Source organism: Oncorhynchus mykiss, chromosome 15, assembly GCF_013265735.2.
Source record: "Oncorhynchus mykiss isolate Arlee chromosome 15, USDA_OmykA_1.1, whole genome shotgun sequence".
NCBI classification, from domain to species: Eukaryota; Metazoa; Chordata; class Actinopteri; order Salmoniformes; family Salmonidae; genus Oncorhynchus; species Oncorhynchus mykiss.
In genome coordinates, this window is record NC_048579.1 from 41805688 (window position 1) to 41830410 (window position 24723).

At 41.1% G+C, this 24723-nt stretch overlaps 2 protein-coding genes across 5 annotated transcripts in view; one reads left to right on the forward strand and one right to left on the reverse strand.

Annotated features, from left to right (window-relative positions):
- On the reverse strand, positions 1 to 4564 carry LOC110490080 (60S ribosomal protein L35a). Of its 2 annotated transcripts, none has more exons than XM_021563227.2 (5): positions 4471 to 4564; positions 3901 to 3940; positions 3435 to 3587; positions 1032 to 1176; positions 1 to 67 (listed from the first exon to the last, which is right to left on the reverse strand). In XM_021563227.2, the coding sequence occupies exons 1-5, from the start codon at positions 4556 to 4558 to the stop codon at positions 44 to 46; spliced, it is 450 nt and encodes a 149-aa protein (XP_021418902.2). In that variant the 5' UTR covers positions 4559 to 4564; the 3' UTR covers positions 1 to 43. The 2 variants fall into 2 exon arrangements, with proteins under 2 accessions (XP_021418902.2, XP_021418903.1); XM_021563228.2 differs by lacking the exon at positions 4471 to 4564 and adding an exon at positions 4257 to 4463.
- iqcg (IQ motif containing G) overlaps positions 4556 to 24723 on the forward strand; it is a 25888-nt gene continuing 5720 nt past the window's right edge. Inside the window, exons 1-4 of one of the 3 annotated variants that reach the window (XM_021563226.2) lie at positions 4556 to 4807; positions 4977 to 5123; positions 5287 to 5489; positions 5797 to 5925. In XM_021563226.2, coding sequence (XP_021418901.1) covers positions 4995 to 5123; positions 5287 to 5489; positions 5797 to 5925 — 461 coding nt within the window. In that variant the 5' untranslated portion in view covers positions 4556 to 4807; positions 4977 to 4994. The remainder of the gene's footprint in view (positions 4808 to 4976; positions 5124 to 5286; positions 5490 to 5796; positions 5926 to 24723) is intronic. The other 2 variants (XM_021563224.2, XM_021563223.2) reach the window with 2 other exon arrangements.

Here is a 24723-nt window from a genome sequence, read left to right on the forward strand (position 1 = left end):
TTGTGGAACTGAGTCGTTTAATGTATGTACACAAACATGTAAATTACACACGAGACGGGTACAGCATCTGAAAGACAAAAAGCAGCGAGGTGAGTTCATAGGCACCAAATCAATACAAACATACATTGAGTGGGGAATTGGCACACTTCCAGATGTTTTTCCATATGCGCACTTGCCCAATATGTAGTGGTCATGAGGGGGATGTTTAGTACTAAAATAGAGCCTACAATCCATAGAAAAGGTTTGATTTTTTAGCATCAACTTATAAAGAAAAACAAATCCTTTGTAGCTTCACCCCACAACCCAGATGAACAGCAACAATAAGTGGTGTAACACTGCCAGATAAATATTTAAGGAAACCGACATGCCTGAAGGCAAAGCACTGCCCCAACATCTGACAATGGTGGGTTTATTTTTCTCACAGCTTGCCTCATACACAACCAGTCACTGGAAATGGCTGAAAACCACTTCAAAAGGTGGTAAGTGTTGAAATTAAGCATTTTGCTGTTCAAGTTATCCGTTAAGGGTGTTGCATACAGCACAATTTCTTGGATTTTCCATCCAAAGATCAAACCACCAAACAAGAATGCCTTTTCCCTCTCACAAAATCAGTTTCAAGAGGTGATCACACAGAATTACATGGATGTTCCCTGAACTAACAAAAGTTCAAGTTATTCCAAATTCAGGCAACCTCCTTCCTAAAGTATCTCTGATATTAGACATTGCTGTACAAGCCCTACAAAATCACACTTGAATCAACTAATGAAAAGTCTTTGGAGTTGCTGTGTAAGTTAATCAGGTGCGCTTGTGCAGGGATAAAACAATGTTCTATACGGTTGGGTTGCAGCAAATTCCTTTGAGTTGTATTCGCTTTGGCTCAAACCCTACACAGAGCAAAAAAGCAGTGCTGCCCAAACCACCCATGGGGGACCACCACTAGACAGTGAAGGGCTAGAACAGACTGGACTGTCTGTAGGTCCAGGAAGAAACGTATTGCTAATCAGAGAAGAGCAGCTGAAGGTACTACTCACCACTCTGACTCTGTGTCCCATGGCCTTTGCGGGGAGGTTACTGCTGAACTTGGCCCGCACCATTCCACTGTTGCCATGAGCGCGCATGACTTTGCCCCAGATTACCCGCGTCTTGTTGGGCTTGCCACCAGGCGTCACTGTGTTCCTGATAAGATTGAAGACAGTGAGCAGAATTAGACGTCTGTCACAGAACTAAATTAAAACAAGGACAAAGTTCCACCAAAAAAGTGGCTCTATAAAAACAGCATAATAACATCATTTGAAATTGGGCCAGACAAGGGAGAAGCATCTTAGAGTAAGGCATAAAAACCATTTTATAATACAGTAATGGGAAGAATACGCTGTCCTACAAATCCCTAAAAGCCTGACACAGCACAAGACTATGTTTACAGACGGGTGATGTCAACAACAAAAAATGTGTGTTGGTAAACACCTCACTTGTCTATATGGTGAACTGGCAACACTAGTCTAGGTTAAAAGAATATAACCCACACATTTAACATCCACTATCAAACAGGTCAGATGAGACTATAGATTACTACCCTAGCAGTGTTAAATCAAAATATATTTGAGATTCTTTAAAGCCACCCTTTGCCTTGACAGCTTTGCACACTCTTGGCATTCTCTCATCCAGCTTCACGAGGTAGTCACCAGCAATCCATTTCAATTAACCGGTGTGCCTTGTTAACACAACCGATTGGTTCAAATTATATATATATATATATATATATCCATATTACAGCAAGAACAGCTCAAATAAGCAGAGAAACAGCAACCTATGAAGGTCAGTCAATGTGGAAAATTAAGAACTTTGAAAGTTTCTTCAAGTGCAGTCGCAAAAGCCATCAAGCGCTATGATGAAACTGGCTCTCATGAGGACCGCCACAGTAAAGGAAGACCCAGAGTTACCTCTGCTTCAGAGGATAAGTTCATTTGAGTTACCAGCCTCAGAAATTGCACTACAAATAAATGCTTCAGTTCAAGTAACAGACATCAACATCAACTGTTCAGAGACGGCGCAAATTAGGCCTTAATGGTCGAATTGCTGGAAAGATACCACTACTAAAGGGCTCCAATAAGAAGAGACTTTCTTGGGCCAAGAAACACGAGCAATATACATTAGAGGTGAAAATATGTCCTTTGGGTTGATGAGTCCAAATTTGAGATTTTAGGTTCCAACCGCCGTGTCTTTGTGAGATGCAGAGTAGGTGAACGAATAATTTCCGAATGAGCGCAATGCGCTGAGTGGGACTATCATTTGTTTTTCAACAGAACAATGACCCAACACACCTCCAGGCTGTGTGAGGGCTATTTGACCAAGGAGGAACCCAGTGGTTACAACATGATTCCATATGTGTTATTTCATAGTTTATGTATTCAGTATTATTCGACAATGTAGAAAATAAAGATAAACCCTTGAATGAGTAGGTGTGAACCGGGGGGGTACCGGTACCGAGCCAATGTGCAGGGGTACAGGTTAGTCAAGGTAATTTGTACATGCAGGTGGGTGGGTGAATTCTGATACAGCCTGGAACCGAACCAGGGTCTGTAGTGAAGCCTCTAGCACAGAGATGCAGTGCCTTAGACCGATGCACCAGTTCTGAGCCCAACAGGGTATGCTGTCATTAGGAGGGGAAAAAAGCTCACTTAATTACTCAAAATGACGGCGCCGAAGCGGTCAGGACTTTTCACTGTGAGAGGCAGTACCTCTGTTGGTTGGAGAGAAGGATTCGGACATGTTTAGTGTTGTCGATGTGTGATGCTGTGAAACAGCTGATATTAGCAGGTCCTGTCATGATAACTTGGTTGGTACAGGTGAGCACATCTGCGGTGGAGATCGAATGATTGCTCTCTCTCATGGAAATAATCTTCTGGTCACATTTATATGTAATTATAAACTGGGTGGTTTCAAGCCCTGAATGCTGATTGGCTAACAGCTATAGTATATCAGACCGTACACCATGGGTATGACGAAACATTTATTTGTATTGCTCTAATGACATTGGTAACCAGTTTACAATAGAATTAAGGCGACACGGGGCTTCATGGTATGTGGCGTAGAGTCGTGCCTATTGGCCATAACCAACACCTCCTTTTTGCTTTACTGCTTAAATAATAATCATAAGTATAATATATTATACTTGGTACATTTTGAGTGAGTAATTAAGTCAAATTTACAACTGTCATTAAAGAGGTAATGCTCTTCAAAACTAAGTTCCCTTGTAATTTCTTAATTGTTCTTGAGCCATGTATGTTTGAAATGTGTAAGAAAACAAGCTCTTACATTTTAAGTAATCTACAGCAGAACTCTAGAATTGTATTGAAGTCTAATGGGTTAATATAAAATCCTGTGGTAAATACTTATTGTAAATTAGCCATGAGACAGAAGATGGGGAAACTTACTTCTTAGCCTTGTAGACATAAGCACAGCGCTTGCCCAGGTAGAAGTCAACTTCCTCCCTTGTGTAAACTCCCTCCACCTTGAGCAGGGCGGTGTGCTCCCGCTGGTTCCTCAGGCCACGCTTGTACCCGGCAAAGATAGCCTTGCTCCACAGTCTGCGAAAATTAAAAGACTGCATAAACCAGAGCACTCAACCTGTGCATCATGCTGGTGCCAGAGTAATCCAGTCAGCAGTCGATCAACTGCATACCCTAAATACTCACCAGAATCAACCAATGCACAATAGTACTTCCTACTTTGTACAAACACATATCAAATTCAGTATTAACTACCTCCAAAAAATGACCATACTAAAGAAAGTTGAGTAAAGCCTTGCAAATGTGTCTAGTAGCTAAAACAAAACAGTTGTTAACCGTGGCAGATGGCAACAACGCCAACTAAGTTAGCTGGCTATCATTGGCTACTCACCTTCCTGGCATCTCGAGTCTTCTTCCAGGCACGGAAAAACCTGATGAGAAACAATTTAATACATTATGGTCTCGATATGAACGTGCCTATAGGTTTGACTTGCCATGTGGTCGGTCTGGTGCATGAGTTAGAAGATGACAACTTACAACACTAACGTTTCTGGCTAACGTTAGCTAGATACACATAAGTTCATGAATTCAGGACATTGACGAGATAGCCATGTAGATCCAATGAGGACGCTAACTAGCCACTGTGGTAGGGTTTGTCCGTTTAGCCACTAACACACAAAATAAGGGAATACTGTTGTATCCTAGTTAGCGTTTAGGCTAAATAGAGATGCATTTTGGTGTACATACATCAGAACGGCCTCAACCCTGCAGTCCGGCGCTTGTCAACTTTGTAAAACTATCCAAGTGATATTTTTCTCATCACAGCCTCTCGGACTCAAAATATAGACTGTATGGCAACCTTAACTATATTTCTCTTTGAAACCATGTGTATTTATGCCAAATGTAGACTTAATAACATAGAAATTTAGATTTTATAAAAGTAGCCTTTTGTACTTCTCACCTTCGCTGTCTGAAAAATGGCGGAAAAGGAAGTTGAAATGGAATGCTGGGAAATTTACGTAGTCGACAGAAACGCATAACCAAAACATTTATTTTTATTTAACTATTCAGTTGTCATTGTATTGCATTCTCTTACGTTTCACACAACATAATAATCGAAGTAGATAAGAATTTGTCATTTTTTAAAAACAATAATCAAATGTTGTGCGTTACCAGGGTGACCGGGGTAAACTACCAAGTGTGCTGCTAGGCTAGCTAAACTATGCTCGAGTTAAACTACTGGCCTTTTATTGTCCATAAATACAGCTAGTAAACTTCAACACGTTCCGTGAAGACACGTAAGAAATATACCTAGCTACGAATCTGTTGATTGTGTTATTGAGCATTTTGCCCAGGATATTTTCTAACACAAAAATGTCACAGTTAGAAAACGGTAGCGTTAGTAGCTAGCTAGCTAGATAGATAGGCGATATTGTAAATTGCTTGGCTAATTTCGCTCGAATTCAGTGCTCACAGACCACCAGGATGCCGGTTCCTTTGTCTGGGGTAGAGCTGCTCGGACTGTGTACAGTGCTCCAGGACTGTGCTGCACAGCTGTCAGTGCTGGGTCACATCATGCCCGACACCCACAGAGGTCGTCCAGAAGCTGATAAGGTATTATCTGATTATCCTCAGTTATACACGGAGCTAATGTCAGTTGGCTTTTTCAAGCGATGATGCGTCTTTAGCTAATTAATGGTATGGTTCTAATGCTATGCTTGCTATCTAAGCTGTAATTGTATCCTATTCAGCCCGTATTCATCTGTTTTTCTGGAAGTTTGTGTCAGCTGACATTGGACAGGTCCTTGAACAGCAGAAAGGGGCAGAGCAGAACCTGAAAGCAGCCCGTCAGTTTGAGAGAGAGTCTGGGAGACTGTCAGATGCCACCCGCGAGCTGCACAGATCCCAGAAGGAACTGAACCGCACACTAGAGGAGAATCCACTGTCCCCTGACAACCTGGCCAAGGTGCAGAGAGACCGGTGGGTTCCAGATAGCTCTTGTTCGGGGCTTGAGTGCACATTCCTACTTGGACCAGAGCTAGGTTCCAGACAATTTAATAAAATAGAAGCCCCCAACTCAACTGTGCTTCAAACAGAGATTAATTATGCACACGAGACAACTTTTCATTGGGATCTTTTTCAGGTCAACCACTGAATTAAACACATTGTTTACAATTGTCAAACATTTACAAGGTGCAGAGCAGACTATTAACTGTGAATCCAAAAAGTACCCTGTATGCCATCTACCTCATACATAATGATCTCTCTCTCTCTCTCTCATATACAGTCAGTTTGTGGCTCACGTGATTGCTGATGTGTTGGCAGAGCTGCAAGAGAGAGGGACCTTTCACAGCTTGCTTTTCGCTGTGGGAGAAGAGAAAAGAAGGAAGGCCAACCTCCTGGACATAATAATCAGGTCAGGTTATGGTCAATATGAACATGTAGGCTAATAATTCATTGTCTGTGCAGGCAATAGTGAAATTATTTCAAAACCCACACAAAGAGGAGGCTGCTGAGGGGAGGATGGCTTGTAATAATATCTGGAATGTTGTAAATGGAACGGTATCAAACACATGGATGTGTATGATAACGTTCCAGCCATTTCTATGAGCCTGTTTTATTTTGATTGAAAACAGAGCTATAATTTGTCTTTGCTTATTATAGGAATTGCATACAGTGCCTGCCTTAATTCTATCTAAAGAGGGATTACATTTTATGTTTTTTCTGATAGATCGACACAACCTACTCCACATTTTCAAAGTGAAAGAAAGTTATAGAACATTTTCCCCCAAAACAAACAAACTGAAATATCATACTTGGATAAGTCTCTACCCCCCAAGTAAATTTTTTATTTGACCTTTATTTAACCAGGTAAGCCAGTTGACAAGTTCTCATTTACAACTGCAACCTGGCCAAGATAATGCAAAGCAGTTCGACACATACAACACAGAGCTACAAACAAACGCAGTCAATAACACAATACAAAAATCTATGTACAGTGTGTGAAAATGTAGAAGAGTAGGGAGGTAAGGCAATAAATAGGCCATAGAAGCAAAATAATTACAATTTAGCATTAACACTGAAGTGATAGATGTGCAGATGATGATGTGCAAGTAGAGATACTGGGGTGCAAAAGAGCAAGACGGTAAGTCATAATATGGGGATCAGGTAGTTGGGTGTGCTATTTACAGATTGGCTGTGTACAGGTACAGTGAGCTGCTCTGACATCCAGCTTCAGTGATTTTTGCAATTCGTTCCAGTCACTGGCAGCAGAGAACTGGAAGGAAAGGCAGCCAAATGAGGTGTTGGCTTTGAGGAGGACCAGTGAAATATTCCTGCTGGAGCGTGTGCTACAGGTGGGTGTTGCTATGGTGACCAGTGAGCTGAGATAAGGCGGGGCTTTACCTAGCAAATACTTACAGATGACCTGGAACCAGTGGGTTTGGCGACGAATATGTAGTGAGGGCCAGCCAACGAGGGCATAGCAAACAGGTCGCAGTGGTTGGTAGTATATGGGGCTTTGGTGACAAAACGGATGGCACTGTGATAGGCTACATCCAGTTTGCTGAGTAGAGTGTTTGTAAATGACATTGCCGAAGTCGAGGATTGGTAGGATAGTTAGTTTTACTAGGGTATGTTTGGCAGCATAAGTGAAGGAGGCTTTGTTGTGAAATAGGAAGACGATTGGAGATGCTTAATGTGAGTCTGGAAGGAGAGTTTACAGTCTAACCAGACACCTAGGTATTTGTAGTCCACATATTCTAGGTCAGAACCGTCCAGAGTAGTGATGCTAGTCGGGCGGGAGGGTGCGTGCAGAAATCGGTTCAAGAGCATGCACTTAGTTTTACTAGCATTTAAAAGCAGTTGGAGGCCAAGGAAGGAGTGTTGTATGGCGTTGAAGCTCGTTTGGAGGTTTGTTAGCACAATGTCCAAAGAAGGGCCAGATGTATACAATGGTGTCATCTGCGTAGAGGTGGATCAGAGACTCACCAGCAGCAAGAGCGACGTCATTGATATATAAAGAGAAAAGAGTCGGCCCGAGAATTGAACCCTGTGGCACCCCCATAGAGATTGCCAGAGGTCTGGACAACAGGCCCTCTCCAATTTGACACACAGAACTCTATCAGAGAAGTAGTTGGTGAACCAGGCGAGGCAGTCATTTGAGAAGCCAAGGCTATTGAGTCTGCCGATAAGAATGCGGTGATTGACAGAGTCGAAAGCCTTGGCCAGGTTGCTGCATGGCGGCTACAAAAGGCGACACTACAGGTGACATTTTTACCCGGACTCGAGTATTAGCGACGGAAAAAGCCTCCAAGAAGAAGCTAGCTTCAGAAAAAACTAGCGCCAAGAGCAAGAGAAGCCGCTCCCCCACGAGGCACAACGAATGCCAACCTCGCACTCTGTCGAAGACATCCTTTCTGAGTTGAGATCCCAACGTACAGAACTAAACACTAAATTAGATGCCATTAATTCTCAGCTCAGTGCGATAGGGGGCAAGGTGACAATCCTGGAAAACGCTTTGCCTGACATCAACAACAAGATAACCATAAACGCGGGGCGCCTGGACGAGGCAGAGGGGCGAATCCTATCCATGGAAAACTTATTGACAGATGCCATGGAAACAATAGCATATGCTAAAAAGAAAATCGAGCATCTGGAAGAGAAAACAGAGGACCTGGAAAACAGGGGGCGAAGGAATAATTGTGTTCTATTCAATCTGGGCGAAAAAGAAGAGGGAAACATGCCACTGATCCGCTACCTGCAAGACAAACTTCCCGAGTGGCTCCACCTGCCCACCGACAGGCCCATAGAACTCGAGAGAGCTCACCGAGCACTGAGGCCCCCACCAGCAGCCAGACAACCAGCGCGCCCAATCACCATACGTTTCCTGAGATTCACCGACAAGGAACGAGTCCTACAGGCGGCGAAAAACAACACCATCACAGTGGGAAACGCCAAACTCGCTTTACACCAGGACCTGTCAGCTGGAATACGCCGAAAGCGCCGAGAATTTGACGAAGTGAAGAAATACTCCATTGACCGAGGCATCTTCAGGGGATTCAAATACCCAAACGAGCTCAGGATTCTTCACCAAGGAGCCTTGCGACACTTCAAAACTCCCGAAGAGGCAAAACGTTTTTTGAAAGACAATCCTGGCCAATGAGAAACAGACAAATGACTAAATGCGATTAATGCCATTACTAAAGGAGGTAAGACGACATATAGCCGATATCCAGAGATCCACCCCCTAAATGTCATTATAGCCGTCCAATTTATACTTATTGTCCTTTAACTGAGAGGGATGGGCTGTATAGCCTAACCTAGGCCTACTAATGTTTCAGCCTACTTTTATTTCCCTGTTTTTTTGTTGTTGCTATTATTACCTGGGGTTCCCTATGTCCCTTGGGGGAGGCATATGTAGGCTGGGCTATTGATTTTATTTTTCTCCCCTCTTTTACTGGGGTCTGGACGAGGGCAACTGTGTTATTTACTCAATGCGGGGTGGAGAGGATGAGGCATTTCTTTGGTGGGGAGAAGGAGACGTTGTGCGTTGCTAACTGTTCCCGGTTTTTGTTTTATTCGGAACACAGAATTGAGACTGAGCGGGGGGGTAATAGATCCAACGGGATGTGTCGAGTTGTTTGGGAACTCGGCTGGGGTGTTCAGAGATTATTATTTTATGTACACCATTTATTTTCCTTTTATGTGAACGCAGCTGTAATTACTATCCACTTTTACCCAGGGATGACTTGCACTAAAGTTCGATTACTGCTCGATGACGATGACTAGTACCTTAAATCTATTGACATGGAACTGCCATGGTCTAGGGCATGCAATAAAACTAAAAAAGATACTATGTGCTCTAAAAAAGGAAAAAGCAGACATCGCGCTATTACAAGAGACACACCTCTGTGATGCTGAACATGCCAAACTCCGCAGAGCTTGGGTGGGACAGGTGTATTTCTCATCTTTCAAATCAAACAGTAGAGGCACAGCCATACTTATCCATAAAAATGTTCCATTCATAATTGACAAAAACATATCTGATCCGGAGGGGAGATTTATTTTGATAACTGGGTCACTATATGGTCAACCAATTACTACATTAAACATATACGCCCCTAACACAGATACTCCTGCCTTCATGTCAAAAATTATAACCCTGTTCAATGAGCATTGTCTCCTTTGGCGTGGTGGCCGGAGATTTTAATTGTACCCTTAACCCAACCCTAGACAAATCATCTCAAGTCCCCACCACAAATCCTAGATCTGCAAAGATGTTGAACTCTCTTACTAAAGAGATGGGATTGATAGATATCTGGAGAGAGAATAATAGCTCATCTATGGACTATACATACTACTCTAATGTCCATAACACCTACTCCCGTATAGATTACATTTTTATCCCAAAGAGTTTCATAAATTCAGCCACATGTACAATCGGACCCATAGCACTTTCAGATCACGCCTTTGTCCACCTCTGCTTTGACCTCTGCAAAAACATCCCGAGGTCAAAGAGCTGGAAATTCAACACCTCCATGCTATCAAATGACGAGTTCCATACATTGGTAACTACATGGATAGACAACTACACACAAGACAATAAAGACTCTCCTGTTTCTCCGGCCACAATGTGGGACGCTGCTAAAGCCACACTAAGAGGTCATCTAATTGCATATGCTTCCTCTAAGAAAAAAGCAAGGGAAGCACACAGGCTAGAACTTGAGAGGGAGCTGGAATGCTGTGAAAAAAATACATAAACAATCCCTAGACAGCACCTCCTGGAGTCATCTTAAAGCAGCCAAAGCCAAACTGAATTTGGACTACACTCGGGAGATAAAAAAAAAACATCCAAATGCCATGGTGACTACTAATGGACTGAACTCTGACAGATTCCCTCTGGAACGGGGCACAAGACAAGGGTGCTCGCTGTCTCCCCTGCTCTACTTGTTGGGGGCGGAGCCTCTGGCAGAGCTGATAAGGAGCAATCCAAGTATTATGGGTGTTTCTGCAGGTGGCCTGCAGCACAAGATTTCGCTTTACGCGGATGATATCTTGCTCTACATATCCAACCCTGAGAAATCACTCCCTCTCATTTTAGACACAATTGCTCAGTATGGCAAGTTTTCAGGTTACAAGATCAATTTTAACAAATCCACTGTCTGCCCTCTCAATATTACACTCACCAGCTCTATGAAGACACTTTGTCCTTTCCAATGGAAAACACACGGGTTTCAATACCTCGGGATCTTCATAACACCAGATCTGAATAGCCTTTTTAAGGAAAATTATCTTCCACTCCTGGATCGAATCAAGAACGATCTCCAAACCTGGATCTCCCTCCCAATTAGCTTAGTAGGAAGAATTAATGTAATCCGTATGAACGTCCTCCCTAGACTAAACTACTTATTTCAGATGCTCCCATGCTATCTCCCAGTTTCCTTCTTCAAAACAACTAACCAAAGCGTCACCAAATTTATATGGGGCAATAAAAAACCTAGGATCAAGTTTTCCACTTTATCAAAACCTGAATCTAAAGGTGGTCTTGCCCTTCCCTCCCTTCAACTGTACTACTGGTCTGCCCAAATCCGCAACATGCTAACATGGATCACAAACAGACAAGAGTCAACGTGGATTCAGATAGAAGCCCAATCCTGTGGTTCATTGCCCTTAAGCTCAATTATATTCATTAATAACTTTAGTGAAGTGGGCAACATAGCCAAAACCTTTGCGATTTACAGCACCCTACTAGCGTGGAGGGACTGTAAGAAATACCTGGGCATTTCCTCCCAAATATGTTCTCACTCGCCTATAGTAGGCAACCCAGACTTGCCAAAAGCCCTGAGGGATGCCAACTTTAATCTTTGGCATACTCTAGGAATCAGGACCTTTTCAGACCTATTTCATCAGAAAACCACTACACTGAAATCCTTTCAAGAGCTCTGCAGTGAATTCGATGTGCCAAGATCCCATTTCTTTAAATATCTTCAAATTAGACATGTAATTTCCTCATTTACCTCCAAGAGGAGGTTTAGAACTCAGTTGAATGAAGTTGAAACCCTTCTTGTCACAGCACAATCCATTAAAGGCAAAATATCTTACATCTATAGACTCCTTTCTGAGAAAGGAAGCTCCTCCTTTACTCCTTTGAAAATAATCTGGGAAAAGGACCTTGGTCTGACTATCAGTGATGAGTTATGGGCGGAGGTTTGCGACAGGGTATACTGCTCCTCTACCAGTGTAAAAATGAAAGAATCTAATTACAAATTTTTGTACAAATTTTATTATACTCCTTTGAGACTCCATAGAATGAAAACAGATATGTCTCCTAACTGTAAAAGATGTACCTCTGAAAGCGGAACCTATATGCATGTATTTTGGAGCTGTAGGGAGATTGCCAGATTCTGGCAATCTGTACATACTGCTGCACAGAAAATACTAGATGTACAGTTTGATATGACCCCATGTATCTATCTTCTTAATGCCCAGCAGGACTTTGTTCTTGATCCTGACAGAGAAAATTTGCTTATGACTATTACATACTTTGCTAAGAAATGTATTCTTCTATTGTGGGCCTCTAATACCCCTCCTACATTTAAAATGTGGATTGACCAGATTGTTGACCTTCTTTCCTCTTGAAAAGCTCACTTATGACCTCCACAAGAGACAGCCCAAGTTTGATAGACTCTGGTCTCCACTATTCAACTATATTTCAAATTGGACAGAGTGAACGGGGTGACTAGGGAAATGCGCAGATACATGTTGTGTAAGGTACTGTAAAACCTAAAAACGAATTATTGGCCCGTCGTCTCAGCGAATGCTTGAAATAGCTGATAAGAACCTTGATAGTGCTGCTGCAAGTGTTATGTTTTTTTTAGTTTTTTAGTTTTTTAGTGTGTTTTTATTTTAATTTCGTTTTTGAGTACGTGTGCGTAGGTGTGTGTGTGTATGTATATGTGTGTATGTATGTACGTACGTATGTATGTATATATATATATATATGTACCAAGGAAAATATATAGATTAAGAAAAATAAATGCTTTTATTTGACTTTATCATTCATTTTAATTGTATTTTTATTTTTTCAAAAGTATTATTATTATTTTTTATGTTTTTAAAGCCTGTCACATCTGTGAATGTGGAATGCGTTTTGTTGGTTGATTGAAAAACAAGAAAACTTAATAAAACTTTAAATTTAAAAAAAATAAAAAATACTTGGTGGATGCACCTTTGGCAGACATTACAGCTGTGGATTCTACCAACTTTGCACAACTCTTAGGGAAAAATATATCCATTGTTTTTGTCAAAATTGCAAAAGTTCATTACATTTGGTTGGGGATCATTGACGGAAAGCGATATTTAAACCTTGTCTCTGATTTTTTTTTGTAGATTTAAGTCAGGACTGAGACTTGACCACTCAGGAACACTCAACACCTCTTGGAAAGCCCTTCTGGTGTCTTTTGCATAAAAATGTGTGTAGTTGTTCACAGAAGACTGAGGTGGGATTCTCTTTAACTGGGCTTTTCGTCTTTCAAATTGATTTTGATCTTAAACTCCTCAGTTCCTGCCGGTGACAAGCATACCTATAACATGATCCAAATACTTGAAAATACAAAGAGATCAACAACATTGCATTCACTCGATATTACTGGCCTGTATGACAAAGTGAAAAGAAAGAAGCCGGTGTTAAAAAAATAAAATCCACTAGATGGGAACGGAGGTAAGATGCAGACTCTACACAGCGGTGCAGATTGCCTCAAGATAAAATCTTAATATTCAATATCTGCAAGACTAAATATTAGAACTTTACATACTCGTGGGTAATAACCTTCCATCTGGACGACACAAAACAAATCATCAGGCTTAAGAAATGTATTCGACAAATATTACAACAACAAGCAACACCAAACATGAGAGTAAACAAGGAGAACCAATCTCCAAAGGAAAATGAGACTCCGACGGACACAGACGTTTTATGCTTTTCACCACCGGGAATGGTAAGGGTGGAAACCAATCTGTTGAAATCGATCGATGACAAACTGCATACTTGAATTAGTTAGGAAAGATATAAAGGAGTTGAAGGCGAGCCTCGAGATGAGTGACGAAAAAGCTGCAACATTGGAGAAAGATACAAACAAGCTAAAAGGGACAGTCAATAAGATTGAAATGGACGTTAATGAACTTAAAGGAGAACATCTTTCTGAGAGAAGCCTTACTTGACATACAGAATAGATCTATGAGAGAAAATATGGTACCTTACTGCTATCCAAGAAAAAAGGAGAAGTTCCTGAAAATGTGGTGAAGGAATTCCTTCTTACAGCTCTTCAGAACCCATGCGAAGCTGTCGACAAAATCTAACTTGAACGTGTACACTGTTTTAGACAGAGAGGACCGAGATCTGAGTGCCCAATCTTTGCCAAATTTGCTTTCTTTAAAGATAAAATAATGGTTAAAAGCCTGGGTAAAAGACTCGCTGACACGAAAATAGGCATGAATGATCAGTTCCGAAGGAAATTGCAGAACGGCGCAAAGTTATGTACCCAATATTCAATGAGAAGATATTAAAAAGGGAAAAGTGTAGCTCTCATAGTCGATAAACTGTATATTGACAACCAAATATTCCGAGACACAGAGACTACACTCTCTCATGGCTATTCTAAATATTACAAAGTTCCTATAGAGGTGTCAAATTAATGGAAGACCCAACACTAGCCATGGTTGGGATTGTAATAAACAAATATCTAGAAAAGCGATGAAATACAACAATTTAAATAAACTACACTATACCATTCTAGGTAGGGAATGTTGGAAAATAATTACTGTTAGACTTTCCATTTATAGTATTATGAATTGATAAGACAGCATTAGAAGAAAAGATAATTAACTAAATTATACATCTTCAAATACAAGGAACTGGAACACAAAATTACTGAATAAACATGGAAGAGATAAAACACAGAGGACATAGAAGACACAGTATGTGAGTATGTGCAGGAGTATTGTGATGGAAGGTGGGGTGAGTGTTTTTGTGTTTGGAAAAGTGTGGAGTTGCGTGAGTGAAAAGGGATAGTGGTTGCAAATCCCAGAGCCCATGTGTGTTTGTGAGCAGGGGTTATGAGAGCTATCACTTGTGTGCAGATGTGGGATATACATTTTAAAATATATTGTAAATGTAGTTGATTTATTTATTGGCCTATCATGATGGAACGGTCCCCAACCCTATACCTGTGAGATCCATACGCTAAGGAGAAGTCCTTATCTGTTTTATGGGCCTACTGTAAGTAGCCTATACGCAGCCAAATCAGAATGATGAATGTGTCAGACCTAAAGCAGTACCGTCCCCTCAAGATTCTGATCCTGCCTGGCAGGGTTGGTCCTACAAAGCCAAATCCCCCTGATGGGAGAGCATAATATACAAGGAAATTCTCAAAGCTGCTAATGAGAACCTTGAAGACCTTGCTGGTGGGGATTCCAGTGGGGTGTCCCCACCCAGGCAGTGGCAGTTCTGGCAACACTAGCTGCAGTAACCAATGGGGAGGGGTCACACTCGGACATTCAGAGAGGGGGCATATTATTGTGGCCCTGGTGGCACAAAATCAAAGGTCTGACAACACAGAGATGCTTGGGAGTATGGTCACAACAGGGGACCGTTGGGGTGTAGCTGAGCGCCATCAGCTAGGACGTGACAATGGTTAATCAAATCTCCCCATTATTGTTACATTTTGCATGCCTTCTCAAACAGCTTCAACTATATCAAGTCCTTTCTTGAGTTGGGCTCAGGGATGGAACAACCGGGGAACAATTGGAAATTTACTTAGTAGCAATGCAAATATAATGGTATAGCTATATGGACACTCAATCACTATGGTAATTTTAAATGGTAAGTTTACAAACATATATTATTATAAATATATTTGAAACTTGTATCTCAGTATGGTAAATGGTGAAATAAGTATAGCCAGTTATAATTAATGGCTTAGCAGATAATTCGAAAAGACGATCAGTATTTACCTGGCTAAAAGAGAAGAAATATAATATCTATTGTTTACAGGAAACTCATTCAACTATTTTAGATGAAGTTGTGTGGAAAAAGGACTAGGGGGTCGAAATATATTTCTCCTATGGGCAAAGAAACTCAAAAGGGGTAATGATATTAATGAACAGTAATTTTGATCCGAATGTGCCAACTGTCCACAAACAGATCCTCAAGGTAGATGGGTGAATGTAAATGATATTGGACCATAAACAGATATGTCTCTTTAACCTTTACGGACCAAATTATGATGATCTACTCTTCTTTGACAATATATATAATAATTTTATCAACCATACAAGCAATACAAGAATGTATTATCATGCTGGGAGATTATATTACGGTTTTAAATACTGCTATGGACCGTAAAGGAAATCACACTACAAACTATCCCCTTCAGACACTTAAGGAAATCCCGAATGTCATGGATATATTGGAACTAGTGGATATATGGAGGCTTAAATATCCTGACCTAGTGAGATATACATGGCAGTGGCTCAATCAACCTAGTCGTCTGGACTACTTTCTCTCTGGCACCAAAAGTTAGTGTTGATAAGGGACATTGCAGTAGTAGCATCAAATAATTGGCATATATATTACTCTTACAGAATTTCCACGTGGGCGAGGATATTGAAAATGTAGTTAAAGCCTAATGGATGACAACCTGTTTTTAACTAGGACAGAAGAATTTATAACTGACTATTTCCGACAAAACATAGGTATTCGAGGTCGACGGATTATGATTTTTCAACGCTGATAACGATTATTGGAGGACCGATTGAAAATCGGCCAATTTTTATATATACAGTGCCTTGCGAAAGTATTCGGCCCCCTTGAACTTTGCGACCTTTTGCCACATTTCAGGCTTCAAACATAAAGATATAAAAATGTATTTTTTTGTGAAGAATCAACAACAAGTGGGACACAAACATGAAGTGGAACGACATTTATTGGATATTTCAAACTTTTTTAACAAATCAAAAACTGAAAAATTGGGCGTGCAAAATTATTCAGCCCCCTTAAGTTAATACTTTGTAGCGCCACCTTTTGCTGCGATTACAGCTGTAAGTCGCTTGGGGTATGTCTCTATCAGTTTTGCACATCGAGAGACTGACATTTTTTCCCATTCCTCCTTGCAAAACAGCTCGAGCTCAGTGAGGTTGGATGGAGAGCATTTGTGAACAGCAGTTTTCAGTTCTTTCCACAGATTCTCGATTGGATTAAGGTCTGGACTTTGACTTGGCCATTCTAACACCTTGATATGTTTATTTTTGAACCATTCCATTGTAGATTTTGCTTTATGTTTTGGATCATTGTCTTGTTGGAAGACAAATCTCCGTCCCAGTCTCAGGTCTTTTGCAGACTCCATCAGGTTTTCTTCCAGAATAGTCCTGTATTTGGCTCCATCCATCTTCCCATCAATTTTAACCATCTTCCCTGTCCCTGCTGAAGAAAAGCAGGCCCAAACCATGATGCTGCCACCACCATGTTTGACAGTGGGGATGGTGTGTTCAGTGTGATGAGCTGTGTTGCTTTTACGCCAAACATAACGTTTTACATTGTTGCCGAAAAGTTCAATTTTGGTTTCATCTGACCAGAGCACCTTCTTCCACATGTTTGGTGTGTCTCCCAGGTGGCTTGTGGCAAACTTTAAACAACACTTTTTATGGATATCTTTAAGAAATGGCTTTCTTCTTGCCACTCTTCCATAAAGGCCAGATTTGTACAATATATGACTGATTGTTGTCCTATGGACAGAGTCTCCCACCTCAGCTGTAGATCTCTGCAGTTCATCCAGAGTGATCATGGGCCTCTTGGCTGCATCTCTGATCAGTCTTCTCCTTGTATGAGCTGAAAGTTTAGAGGGACGGCCAGGTCTTGGTAGATTTGCAGTTGTCTGATACTCCTTCCATTTCAATATTATCGCTTGCACAGTGCTCCTTGGGATGTTTAAAGCTTGGGAAATCTTTTTGTATCCAAATCCGGCTTTAAACTTCTTCACAACAGTATCTCGGACCTGCCTGGTGTGTTCCTTGTTCTTCATGATGCTCTCTGCGCTTTTAACGGACCTCTGAGACTATCACAGTGCAGGTGCATTTATACGGAGACTTGATTACACACAGGTGGATTGTATTTATCATCATTAGTCATTTAGGTCAACATTGGATCATTCAGAGATCCTCACTGAACTTCTGGAGAGAGTTTGCTGCACTGAAAGTAAAAGGGCTGAATAATTTTGCACGCCCAATTTTTCCGTTTTTGATTTGTTAAAAAAGTTTGAAATATCCAATAAATGTTGTTCCACTTCATGATTGTGTTCCACTTGTTGATTCTTCACAAAAAAATACAGTTTTATCTTTATGTTTGAAGCCTGAAATGTGGCAAAAGTTCGCAAAGTTCAAGGGGGCCGAATACTTTCGCAAGGCACTGTATGTATGTAATAATGACAGTTACAACAATACTAAATTAACACTTATTTTAACTGAATATAATACGTAACTAAAATCTATGTAGTCTCAAATAAATAATGAAACATGCTCAATTTGGTTTAAATAATGCAAAAACACTGTTGGAGAAAAAAGTAAAAGTGCAATATGTGCCATGTTCCTTGCTCAGAACATATGAAAGCTGGTGGTTCAGTATTCCCAGTTAAGAAGTTTTAGGTTGTAGTTATTATAGGAATTATGACACGGACTATTTCTCTCTATACCATTTGTATTTAATATACCTTTGGCTATTGGGTGTTCTTATAGGCACTTTAGTATTGCCAGCCTAATCTCAGGAGTTGATAGGCTTGAAGTCAAACAGCGATTTGAATCAAGCATTGCTAAGAGCTGCTGGCAAATGCAGTAAAGTTTGAATGAATGCTTACAAACCCTCTGCTGCCTACCACCGCTCAGTCAGACTGCTCCATCAAATCATAGACTTAATTATAACATAATAACACACAGAAATACGAGCCTTAGGTATTTAATATGGTCAAATCCGAAAACAATTATTTCGAAAGCAAAACGTTTATTCTTTCAGTGAAATACGGAACCGTTCTGTATTTTATCGAACCGGTGGCATCCATAAGTCTAAATATTGCTTTTAAATTGCACAACCTTCAGTGTTATGTCATCATTATGTAAAATTCAGGCAAATTAGTTCGCACCGAGCCAGGCGGCCCAAACTGTTTCCTATACCCTGACAATGCGTGCAATAAACGCAAGAGAAGTGACAATTTCCCTAGTTAATATTGCCTGCTAACATTGAATTTATTTTAAACTAAATATGCAGGTTTAAAAAAATATATACTTGTGTATTGATTTTAAGAAAGGCATTGATGTTGATAGTTAGGTACATTCGTGCAACGATTGCGAATGCGCTTTTGTTATATCATCCCGTTTGGTGAAGTCGGCTGTGATTTGATGATAAATTAACAGGCACCGCATTGATTATAGGACAAGCTGGTTAACCTAGTAATATCATCAACCATGTGTAGTTAAGTGATTATGTGAAGATTGATTGTTTTTTTTATAAGATAAGTTTAATGCCAGCAGCATACCACCCTGCATACCACTGCTGGTTTGCTTCTGAAGCTAAGCAGGACTGGTCCTGATCAGTCCCTGGATGGGAGACCAGATGCTGCTGGAAGTGGTGTTGGAGGGCCAGTAGGAGGCACTCTTTCCTCTGGTCTAAAATAAAGACATATCCCACTGCCCTGTGTAGGGTGCTGTCTTTCGGATGGGACGTTAAACAGGTGTCCTGACTCTGAGGTCATTAAAGATCCCATGCACTTATTGTAAGAGTAGGGGTGTTAACCCCGGTGTCCTGGCTAAATTCCCAATCTGGCCCTCGAACCATCACGATCCCCAGTTTACAGTTGGCTCATCCCCCTCTCTCCTGTAACATGTAATTATTCAAAAAAAATATGAGGGATTGGAAATGATGCAGAGAATTACATTGAATCTATCCACAATATTAAAGCTGATCTACCAACTAAAAAAAAAAAATGCTGCACGGCCAATGCAGATTGACAATGTACTGCCTTTAACCCTTCTGTCTTGTGATACGTGTTATGTTCGTCACTGTTTTTACAATCGGGTAGGACACATTTTGAATAAAGTTGTTCCATATGCTAGCTAGTTTGCAACATTGCAGAAAATGTAAGAAAAGATGGAGAAATGGAATTCTGTTTTGCCAGAAGTGTGCTCTAAACACAAAATCGAGTCGATGAAGTCATTACAACACCTCTGCTTTAACACACCATTGCTGGAAGGTACTTAAGTAGTACTTTAAAGTATTTTTAATTAAGTCATTTTTGGAGGGTATCTGTACTCAACTTTACTATTTATATTTTTGACAACTTACTTTTACTTAACTTTATTCCTAAAGAAAATATTGTACTTTTTACTCCATACATTTGCCCTGGCAACCCAAAGTACTCGTTACATTTTGAACGCTTAGCAGGACAGGGAAATTGTGAAATTCTGAGTGTTAGTGTGCCCCTGGCTATCCGCACATTTTAAAACCCCAAAAAATTGCCATCTGCTTTGCTTAATAATGGGAATTATAAATGATTTATACTTTTACTTTTGATACAAAAGTAAATTTTAGCATTTGATACTTAAGTACATTTAAAACCAAGTACTTTTAGACTTTTACTTAAGTAGTATTTTACTGGCTGACTCGCATTTACTTATTTGGGTACTTTTTCCACCACTAACACACTAACTTACTAAAGAAAATAGATATTTTGGCTTGTCTCCCTACAGGATTTGGTTAAAGTTTAGTGCATCAAGTGTGGCAAACAGTCGGCGATGTATTGAAAATGAAAGTGGAGAAATCGATGGTAATAGTCGTTTATAATTGGATTTTATTAACTGAGGATCAGATTCGTGTTCTGAACTCTCAAGGAATCGCTACCGCATACGCTGATCAAAGTGAGATGGAGGACAAGAAAATTGCAAAGGGTGAATACACGATTGTTTTCGGGACTGCTGAAACTTTTGTTGGCTCAGAGAAATGACGATGCCTACTTTAAACGTCATTGTTCCGCGAGTGACTCATTTGAATGGCTGTCGATGAGGTCGACAACGTGGTACAATGGTCAGGTACACTATATATACAAAGGTATGTGGACACCCCTTCAAATTAGTGTATTCAGCTATTTCAGCCACACCATGTGTTTAAAATCGAGTACACAGCCAGGCAATATCCATAGCCAAACATTAGCAGTAGAATGGTCTTACTAAAAAGCGCAGTGAATTTCAACGAGGCACCGTCATAGGATGCAACCTTTCCAACAAGTCAGTTCGTCAAATTTCTACCCTGCTAGAGCTGCCACGGTCAACTAAGTGCTGTTATTGTTTAGTGGAAACGTCTAGGAGCAACAACAGCTCAGCCGCAAAGTGGTAGGCCACACAAGCTCACAGAATGGGACAGCCGAGTGCTGAAGCGCATAAAAATTGTCTGTCCTCCGTTGTAACACTCAGTACAGAGTTCCAAACTACCTCTGGAAGCAACGTCAGCACAAGAACTGTTTATCGGGAGCTTCATGAATTGGGTTTCCGTGGCCGACCAGCTGCACACAAGCGTCAGCTGGAATGGGGTAAAGCTTGCTGCCATTGGACTCTGGAGTCATGAATCACACTTCACCATCTGCAGTCTGACGGACAAATTTGGGTTTGGTGGATGCCAGGAGAATGCGCTACCTGCCCGAATGCATTGTGCCAACTTTAAAGTTTGATGAAGAGGAATAATTGTCGGAGGCCGCTTTTCATGGTTCAGGCTATTCTAAACGATTCTGTGCTTACAACTGTGTAAATTAGATTCCTGTATTTAATTTGAAATACATTTGCCAACATTTCTAGAAAAAAAAATGGTTTTCATTGTCATTATAGGGTATTGTGTGTACATCGTGAGAATTTTTATTTATTTAATATTTTGAATTCAGGTAGTAACACAAAAAAAGAAAATATTCAGACCCCTTGACTTTTCCCACATTTTGTTACGTTCAACTTATTCTAATTTTAAAAAATCCTCAATCTACACGCAATACCCCATACCCCATAATGACGTGAACAATTTTTGTATTTTGTTTAGCTTTTTTTAAACATACCTTATTTACATAAGTATTCAGACCCTTTGACATGAGACTCGAAATTGAGCTCAGGTACAGTGGGGGGAAAAATAATTTAGTCAGCCACCAATTGTGCAAGTTCTCCCACTTAAAAAGATGAGAGGCCTGTAATTTTCATCATAGGTACACTTCAACTATGACAGACAAAATGAGAATTTTTTTTTCCAGAAAATCATTGTAGGATTTTTAATGAATTTATTTGCAAATTATGGTGGAAAATAAGTATTTGGTCAATAACAAAAGCTTATCTCAATACTTTGTTATATACCCTTTGTTGGCAATGACAGAGGTCAAACGTTTTCTGTAAGTCTTCACACACTGTTGCTGGTATTTTGGCCCATTCCTCCATGCAGATCTCCTCTAGAGCAGTGATGTTTTGGGGCTGTTGCTGGGCAACACGGACTTTCAACTCCCTCCAAAGATTTTCTATGGGGTTGAGATCTGGAGACTGGCTAGGCCACTCCAGGACCTTGAAATGCTTCTTACGAAGCCACTCCTTCGTTGCCCAGGCGGTGTGTTTGGGATCATTGCCATGCTGAAAGACCCAGCCACGTTTCATCTTCTATGCCCTTGCTGATGGAAGGAGGTTTTCACTCAAAATCTCACAATACATGGCCTCATTCATTCTTTCCTTTACACGGATCAGTCGTCCTGGTCCCTTTGCAGACAAGCAGCCCCAAAGCATGATGTTTCCACCCCCTTGCTTCACAGTAGGTATGGTGTTCTTTGGATGCAACTCAGCATTCTTTGTCCTCCAAACACGACGAGTCGAGTTTTTACCAAAAAGTTATATTTTGGTTTCATCTGACCATATGACATTCTCCCAATCTTCTTCTGGATCATCCAAATGCTCTCTAGCAAACTTCAGACGGGCCTGGACATGTACTGGCTTAAGCAGGGGGACATGTCTGGCACTGCAGGATTTGAGTCCCTGGCGGCGTAGTGTGTTACTGATGGTAGGCTTTGTTACTTTGGTCCCAGCTCTCTGCAGGTCATTCACTAGGTCCCCCCGTGTGGTTCTGGGATTTTTGCTCACCGTTCTTGTGATAATTTTGACCCCATGGGGTGAGATCTTGCGTGGAGCCCCAGATCGAGGGAGATTATCAGTGGTCTTGTATGTCTTCCATTTCCTAATAATTGCTCCCACAGTTGATATCTTCAAACCAAGCTGCTTACCTATTGCAGATTCAGTCTTCCCAGCCTGGTGCAGGTCTACAATTTTGTTTCTGGTGTCCTTTGACAGCTATTTGGTCTTGGCCATAGTGGAGTTTGGAGTGTGACTGTTTGAGGTTGTGGACAGGTGTCTTTTCAAAGTTCAAACAGGTGCCATTAGTACAGATAACGAGTGGAGGACAGAGGAGCCTCTTAAAGAAGAAGTTACAGGTAGAGCCAGAAATCTTGCTTGTTTGTAGGTGACCAAATACTTATTTTCCACCATAATTTGCAAATAAATTAATTCAAAATCCTACAATGTGATTTTCTGGATTTTTTTCCCTCATTTTGTCTGTCATAGTTGAAGTGTACCGATGATGAAAATTACAGGCCTCTCATCTTTTTAAGTGGGAGAACTTGCACAATTGGTGGCTGACTAAATACTTTTTTGCCCCACTGTATATCCTGTTATCATTGATCATCCTTGAGATGTTTCTACAACTTCATTGGAGTCCACCTGTGACGGAAGCCACTCCTCCGTAAAAGGCACATCACAGCCCGTTTGCCAAAAGTTACCTAAAGGACTGAGCATGAGAAACAAGATTCTCTGCTCTGATGAAACCAAATTGAATTCTTTGGCCTGAATGCCAAGTGTCACGTCTGGAAGAAACCTGGCACCAACCCTACAGTGAAGCATGGTGGTGGCAGCGTCATGCTGTGGGGATGTATTTCAGAGGCAGGGACAGGAAGACTAGTCAGGATTGAGGGAAAGATGAGCAGAGCAAAGTACAGAGAGATCCTTGATGAAAACCAGCTCCAGAGGGCTCAGGACCCTAGACTTGGGCCAAGGTTCACCTTCCAACAGGACAACGACTAAGCAGACAGCCACGACAATGCAGGATTGGCTTTGGGACAAGTCCTTGAGTGGCCCAGCTGGAGCCTGGACTTTAACCCGATCGAACATCTCTGGAAAGACCTGAAAAATAGCTGAGCAGCGACACTCCCCATCCAACCTGACAGAGCAGATCTGCAGATAATGGGAGAAACTCCCCAAATACAAATGTGCCAAGCTTGTAGCGTCATACCCAAGAATACTCAAGGCTATAATCGCAGCCAAAGGCACTTCAACAAAGTATTGAGTCAAAAGTTTGGACACACCTACTCATTCAAGGGTTTTTCTTTATTTTTGTTATTTTCTACATTGTAGAATAATAGTGAATATATCAAAACTATGAAATAATGCATATGGAATCATGTAGTAACCACGGGGTTGAGATTGGGTGATTGTGGAGGCCAGGTCATCTGATGCAGCATTTCATTACACTCTTTCTTGGTCAAATAGCCCATACCCAGCCTGGAAGTGTGTCGGGTCATTGTCCTGTTGAAAAACAAATGATAGTGGGACTAAGCGCAAACCAGATGGGATGGGGTTTCGCTGCAGAATGCTGTGATAGCCATGCTGGTTAAGTGTGCCTTGAATTCTAAATAAATCACTGACAGTGTCACCAGCAAAGCACCCCAACACCATCACACCTCCTCCTCCATGCTTCACGGTGGGAACCACACATGTGGAGGTCATCCGTTCACCTACTCTGCATCTCACAAAGACACGGCGGTTGTAACCAAAAATCTCAAATTTGGACTCAGACCAAAAGGACAGATTTCCACCGGTCTAATGTCCATTGCTCGTGTTTCTTGGCCCAAGCAAGTCTCTTCTTCTTATTGGTGTTCATTAGTAGTGGTTTCTTTTCAGCAATTCGACCATGAAGACCTGATTCACACAGTCTCCTCTGAACAGTTGATGTTGAGATGTGTCTGTTACTTGAACACTGAAGCATTTATTTGGGCTGCAATTTCTGAGGCTGGTAACTCTAATGAACTTATCCTCTGAAGCAGAGGTAACT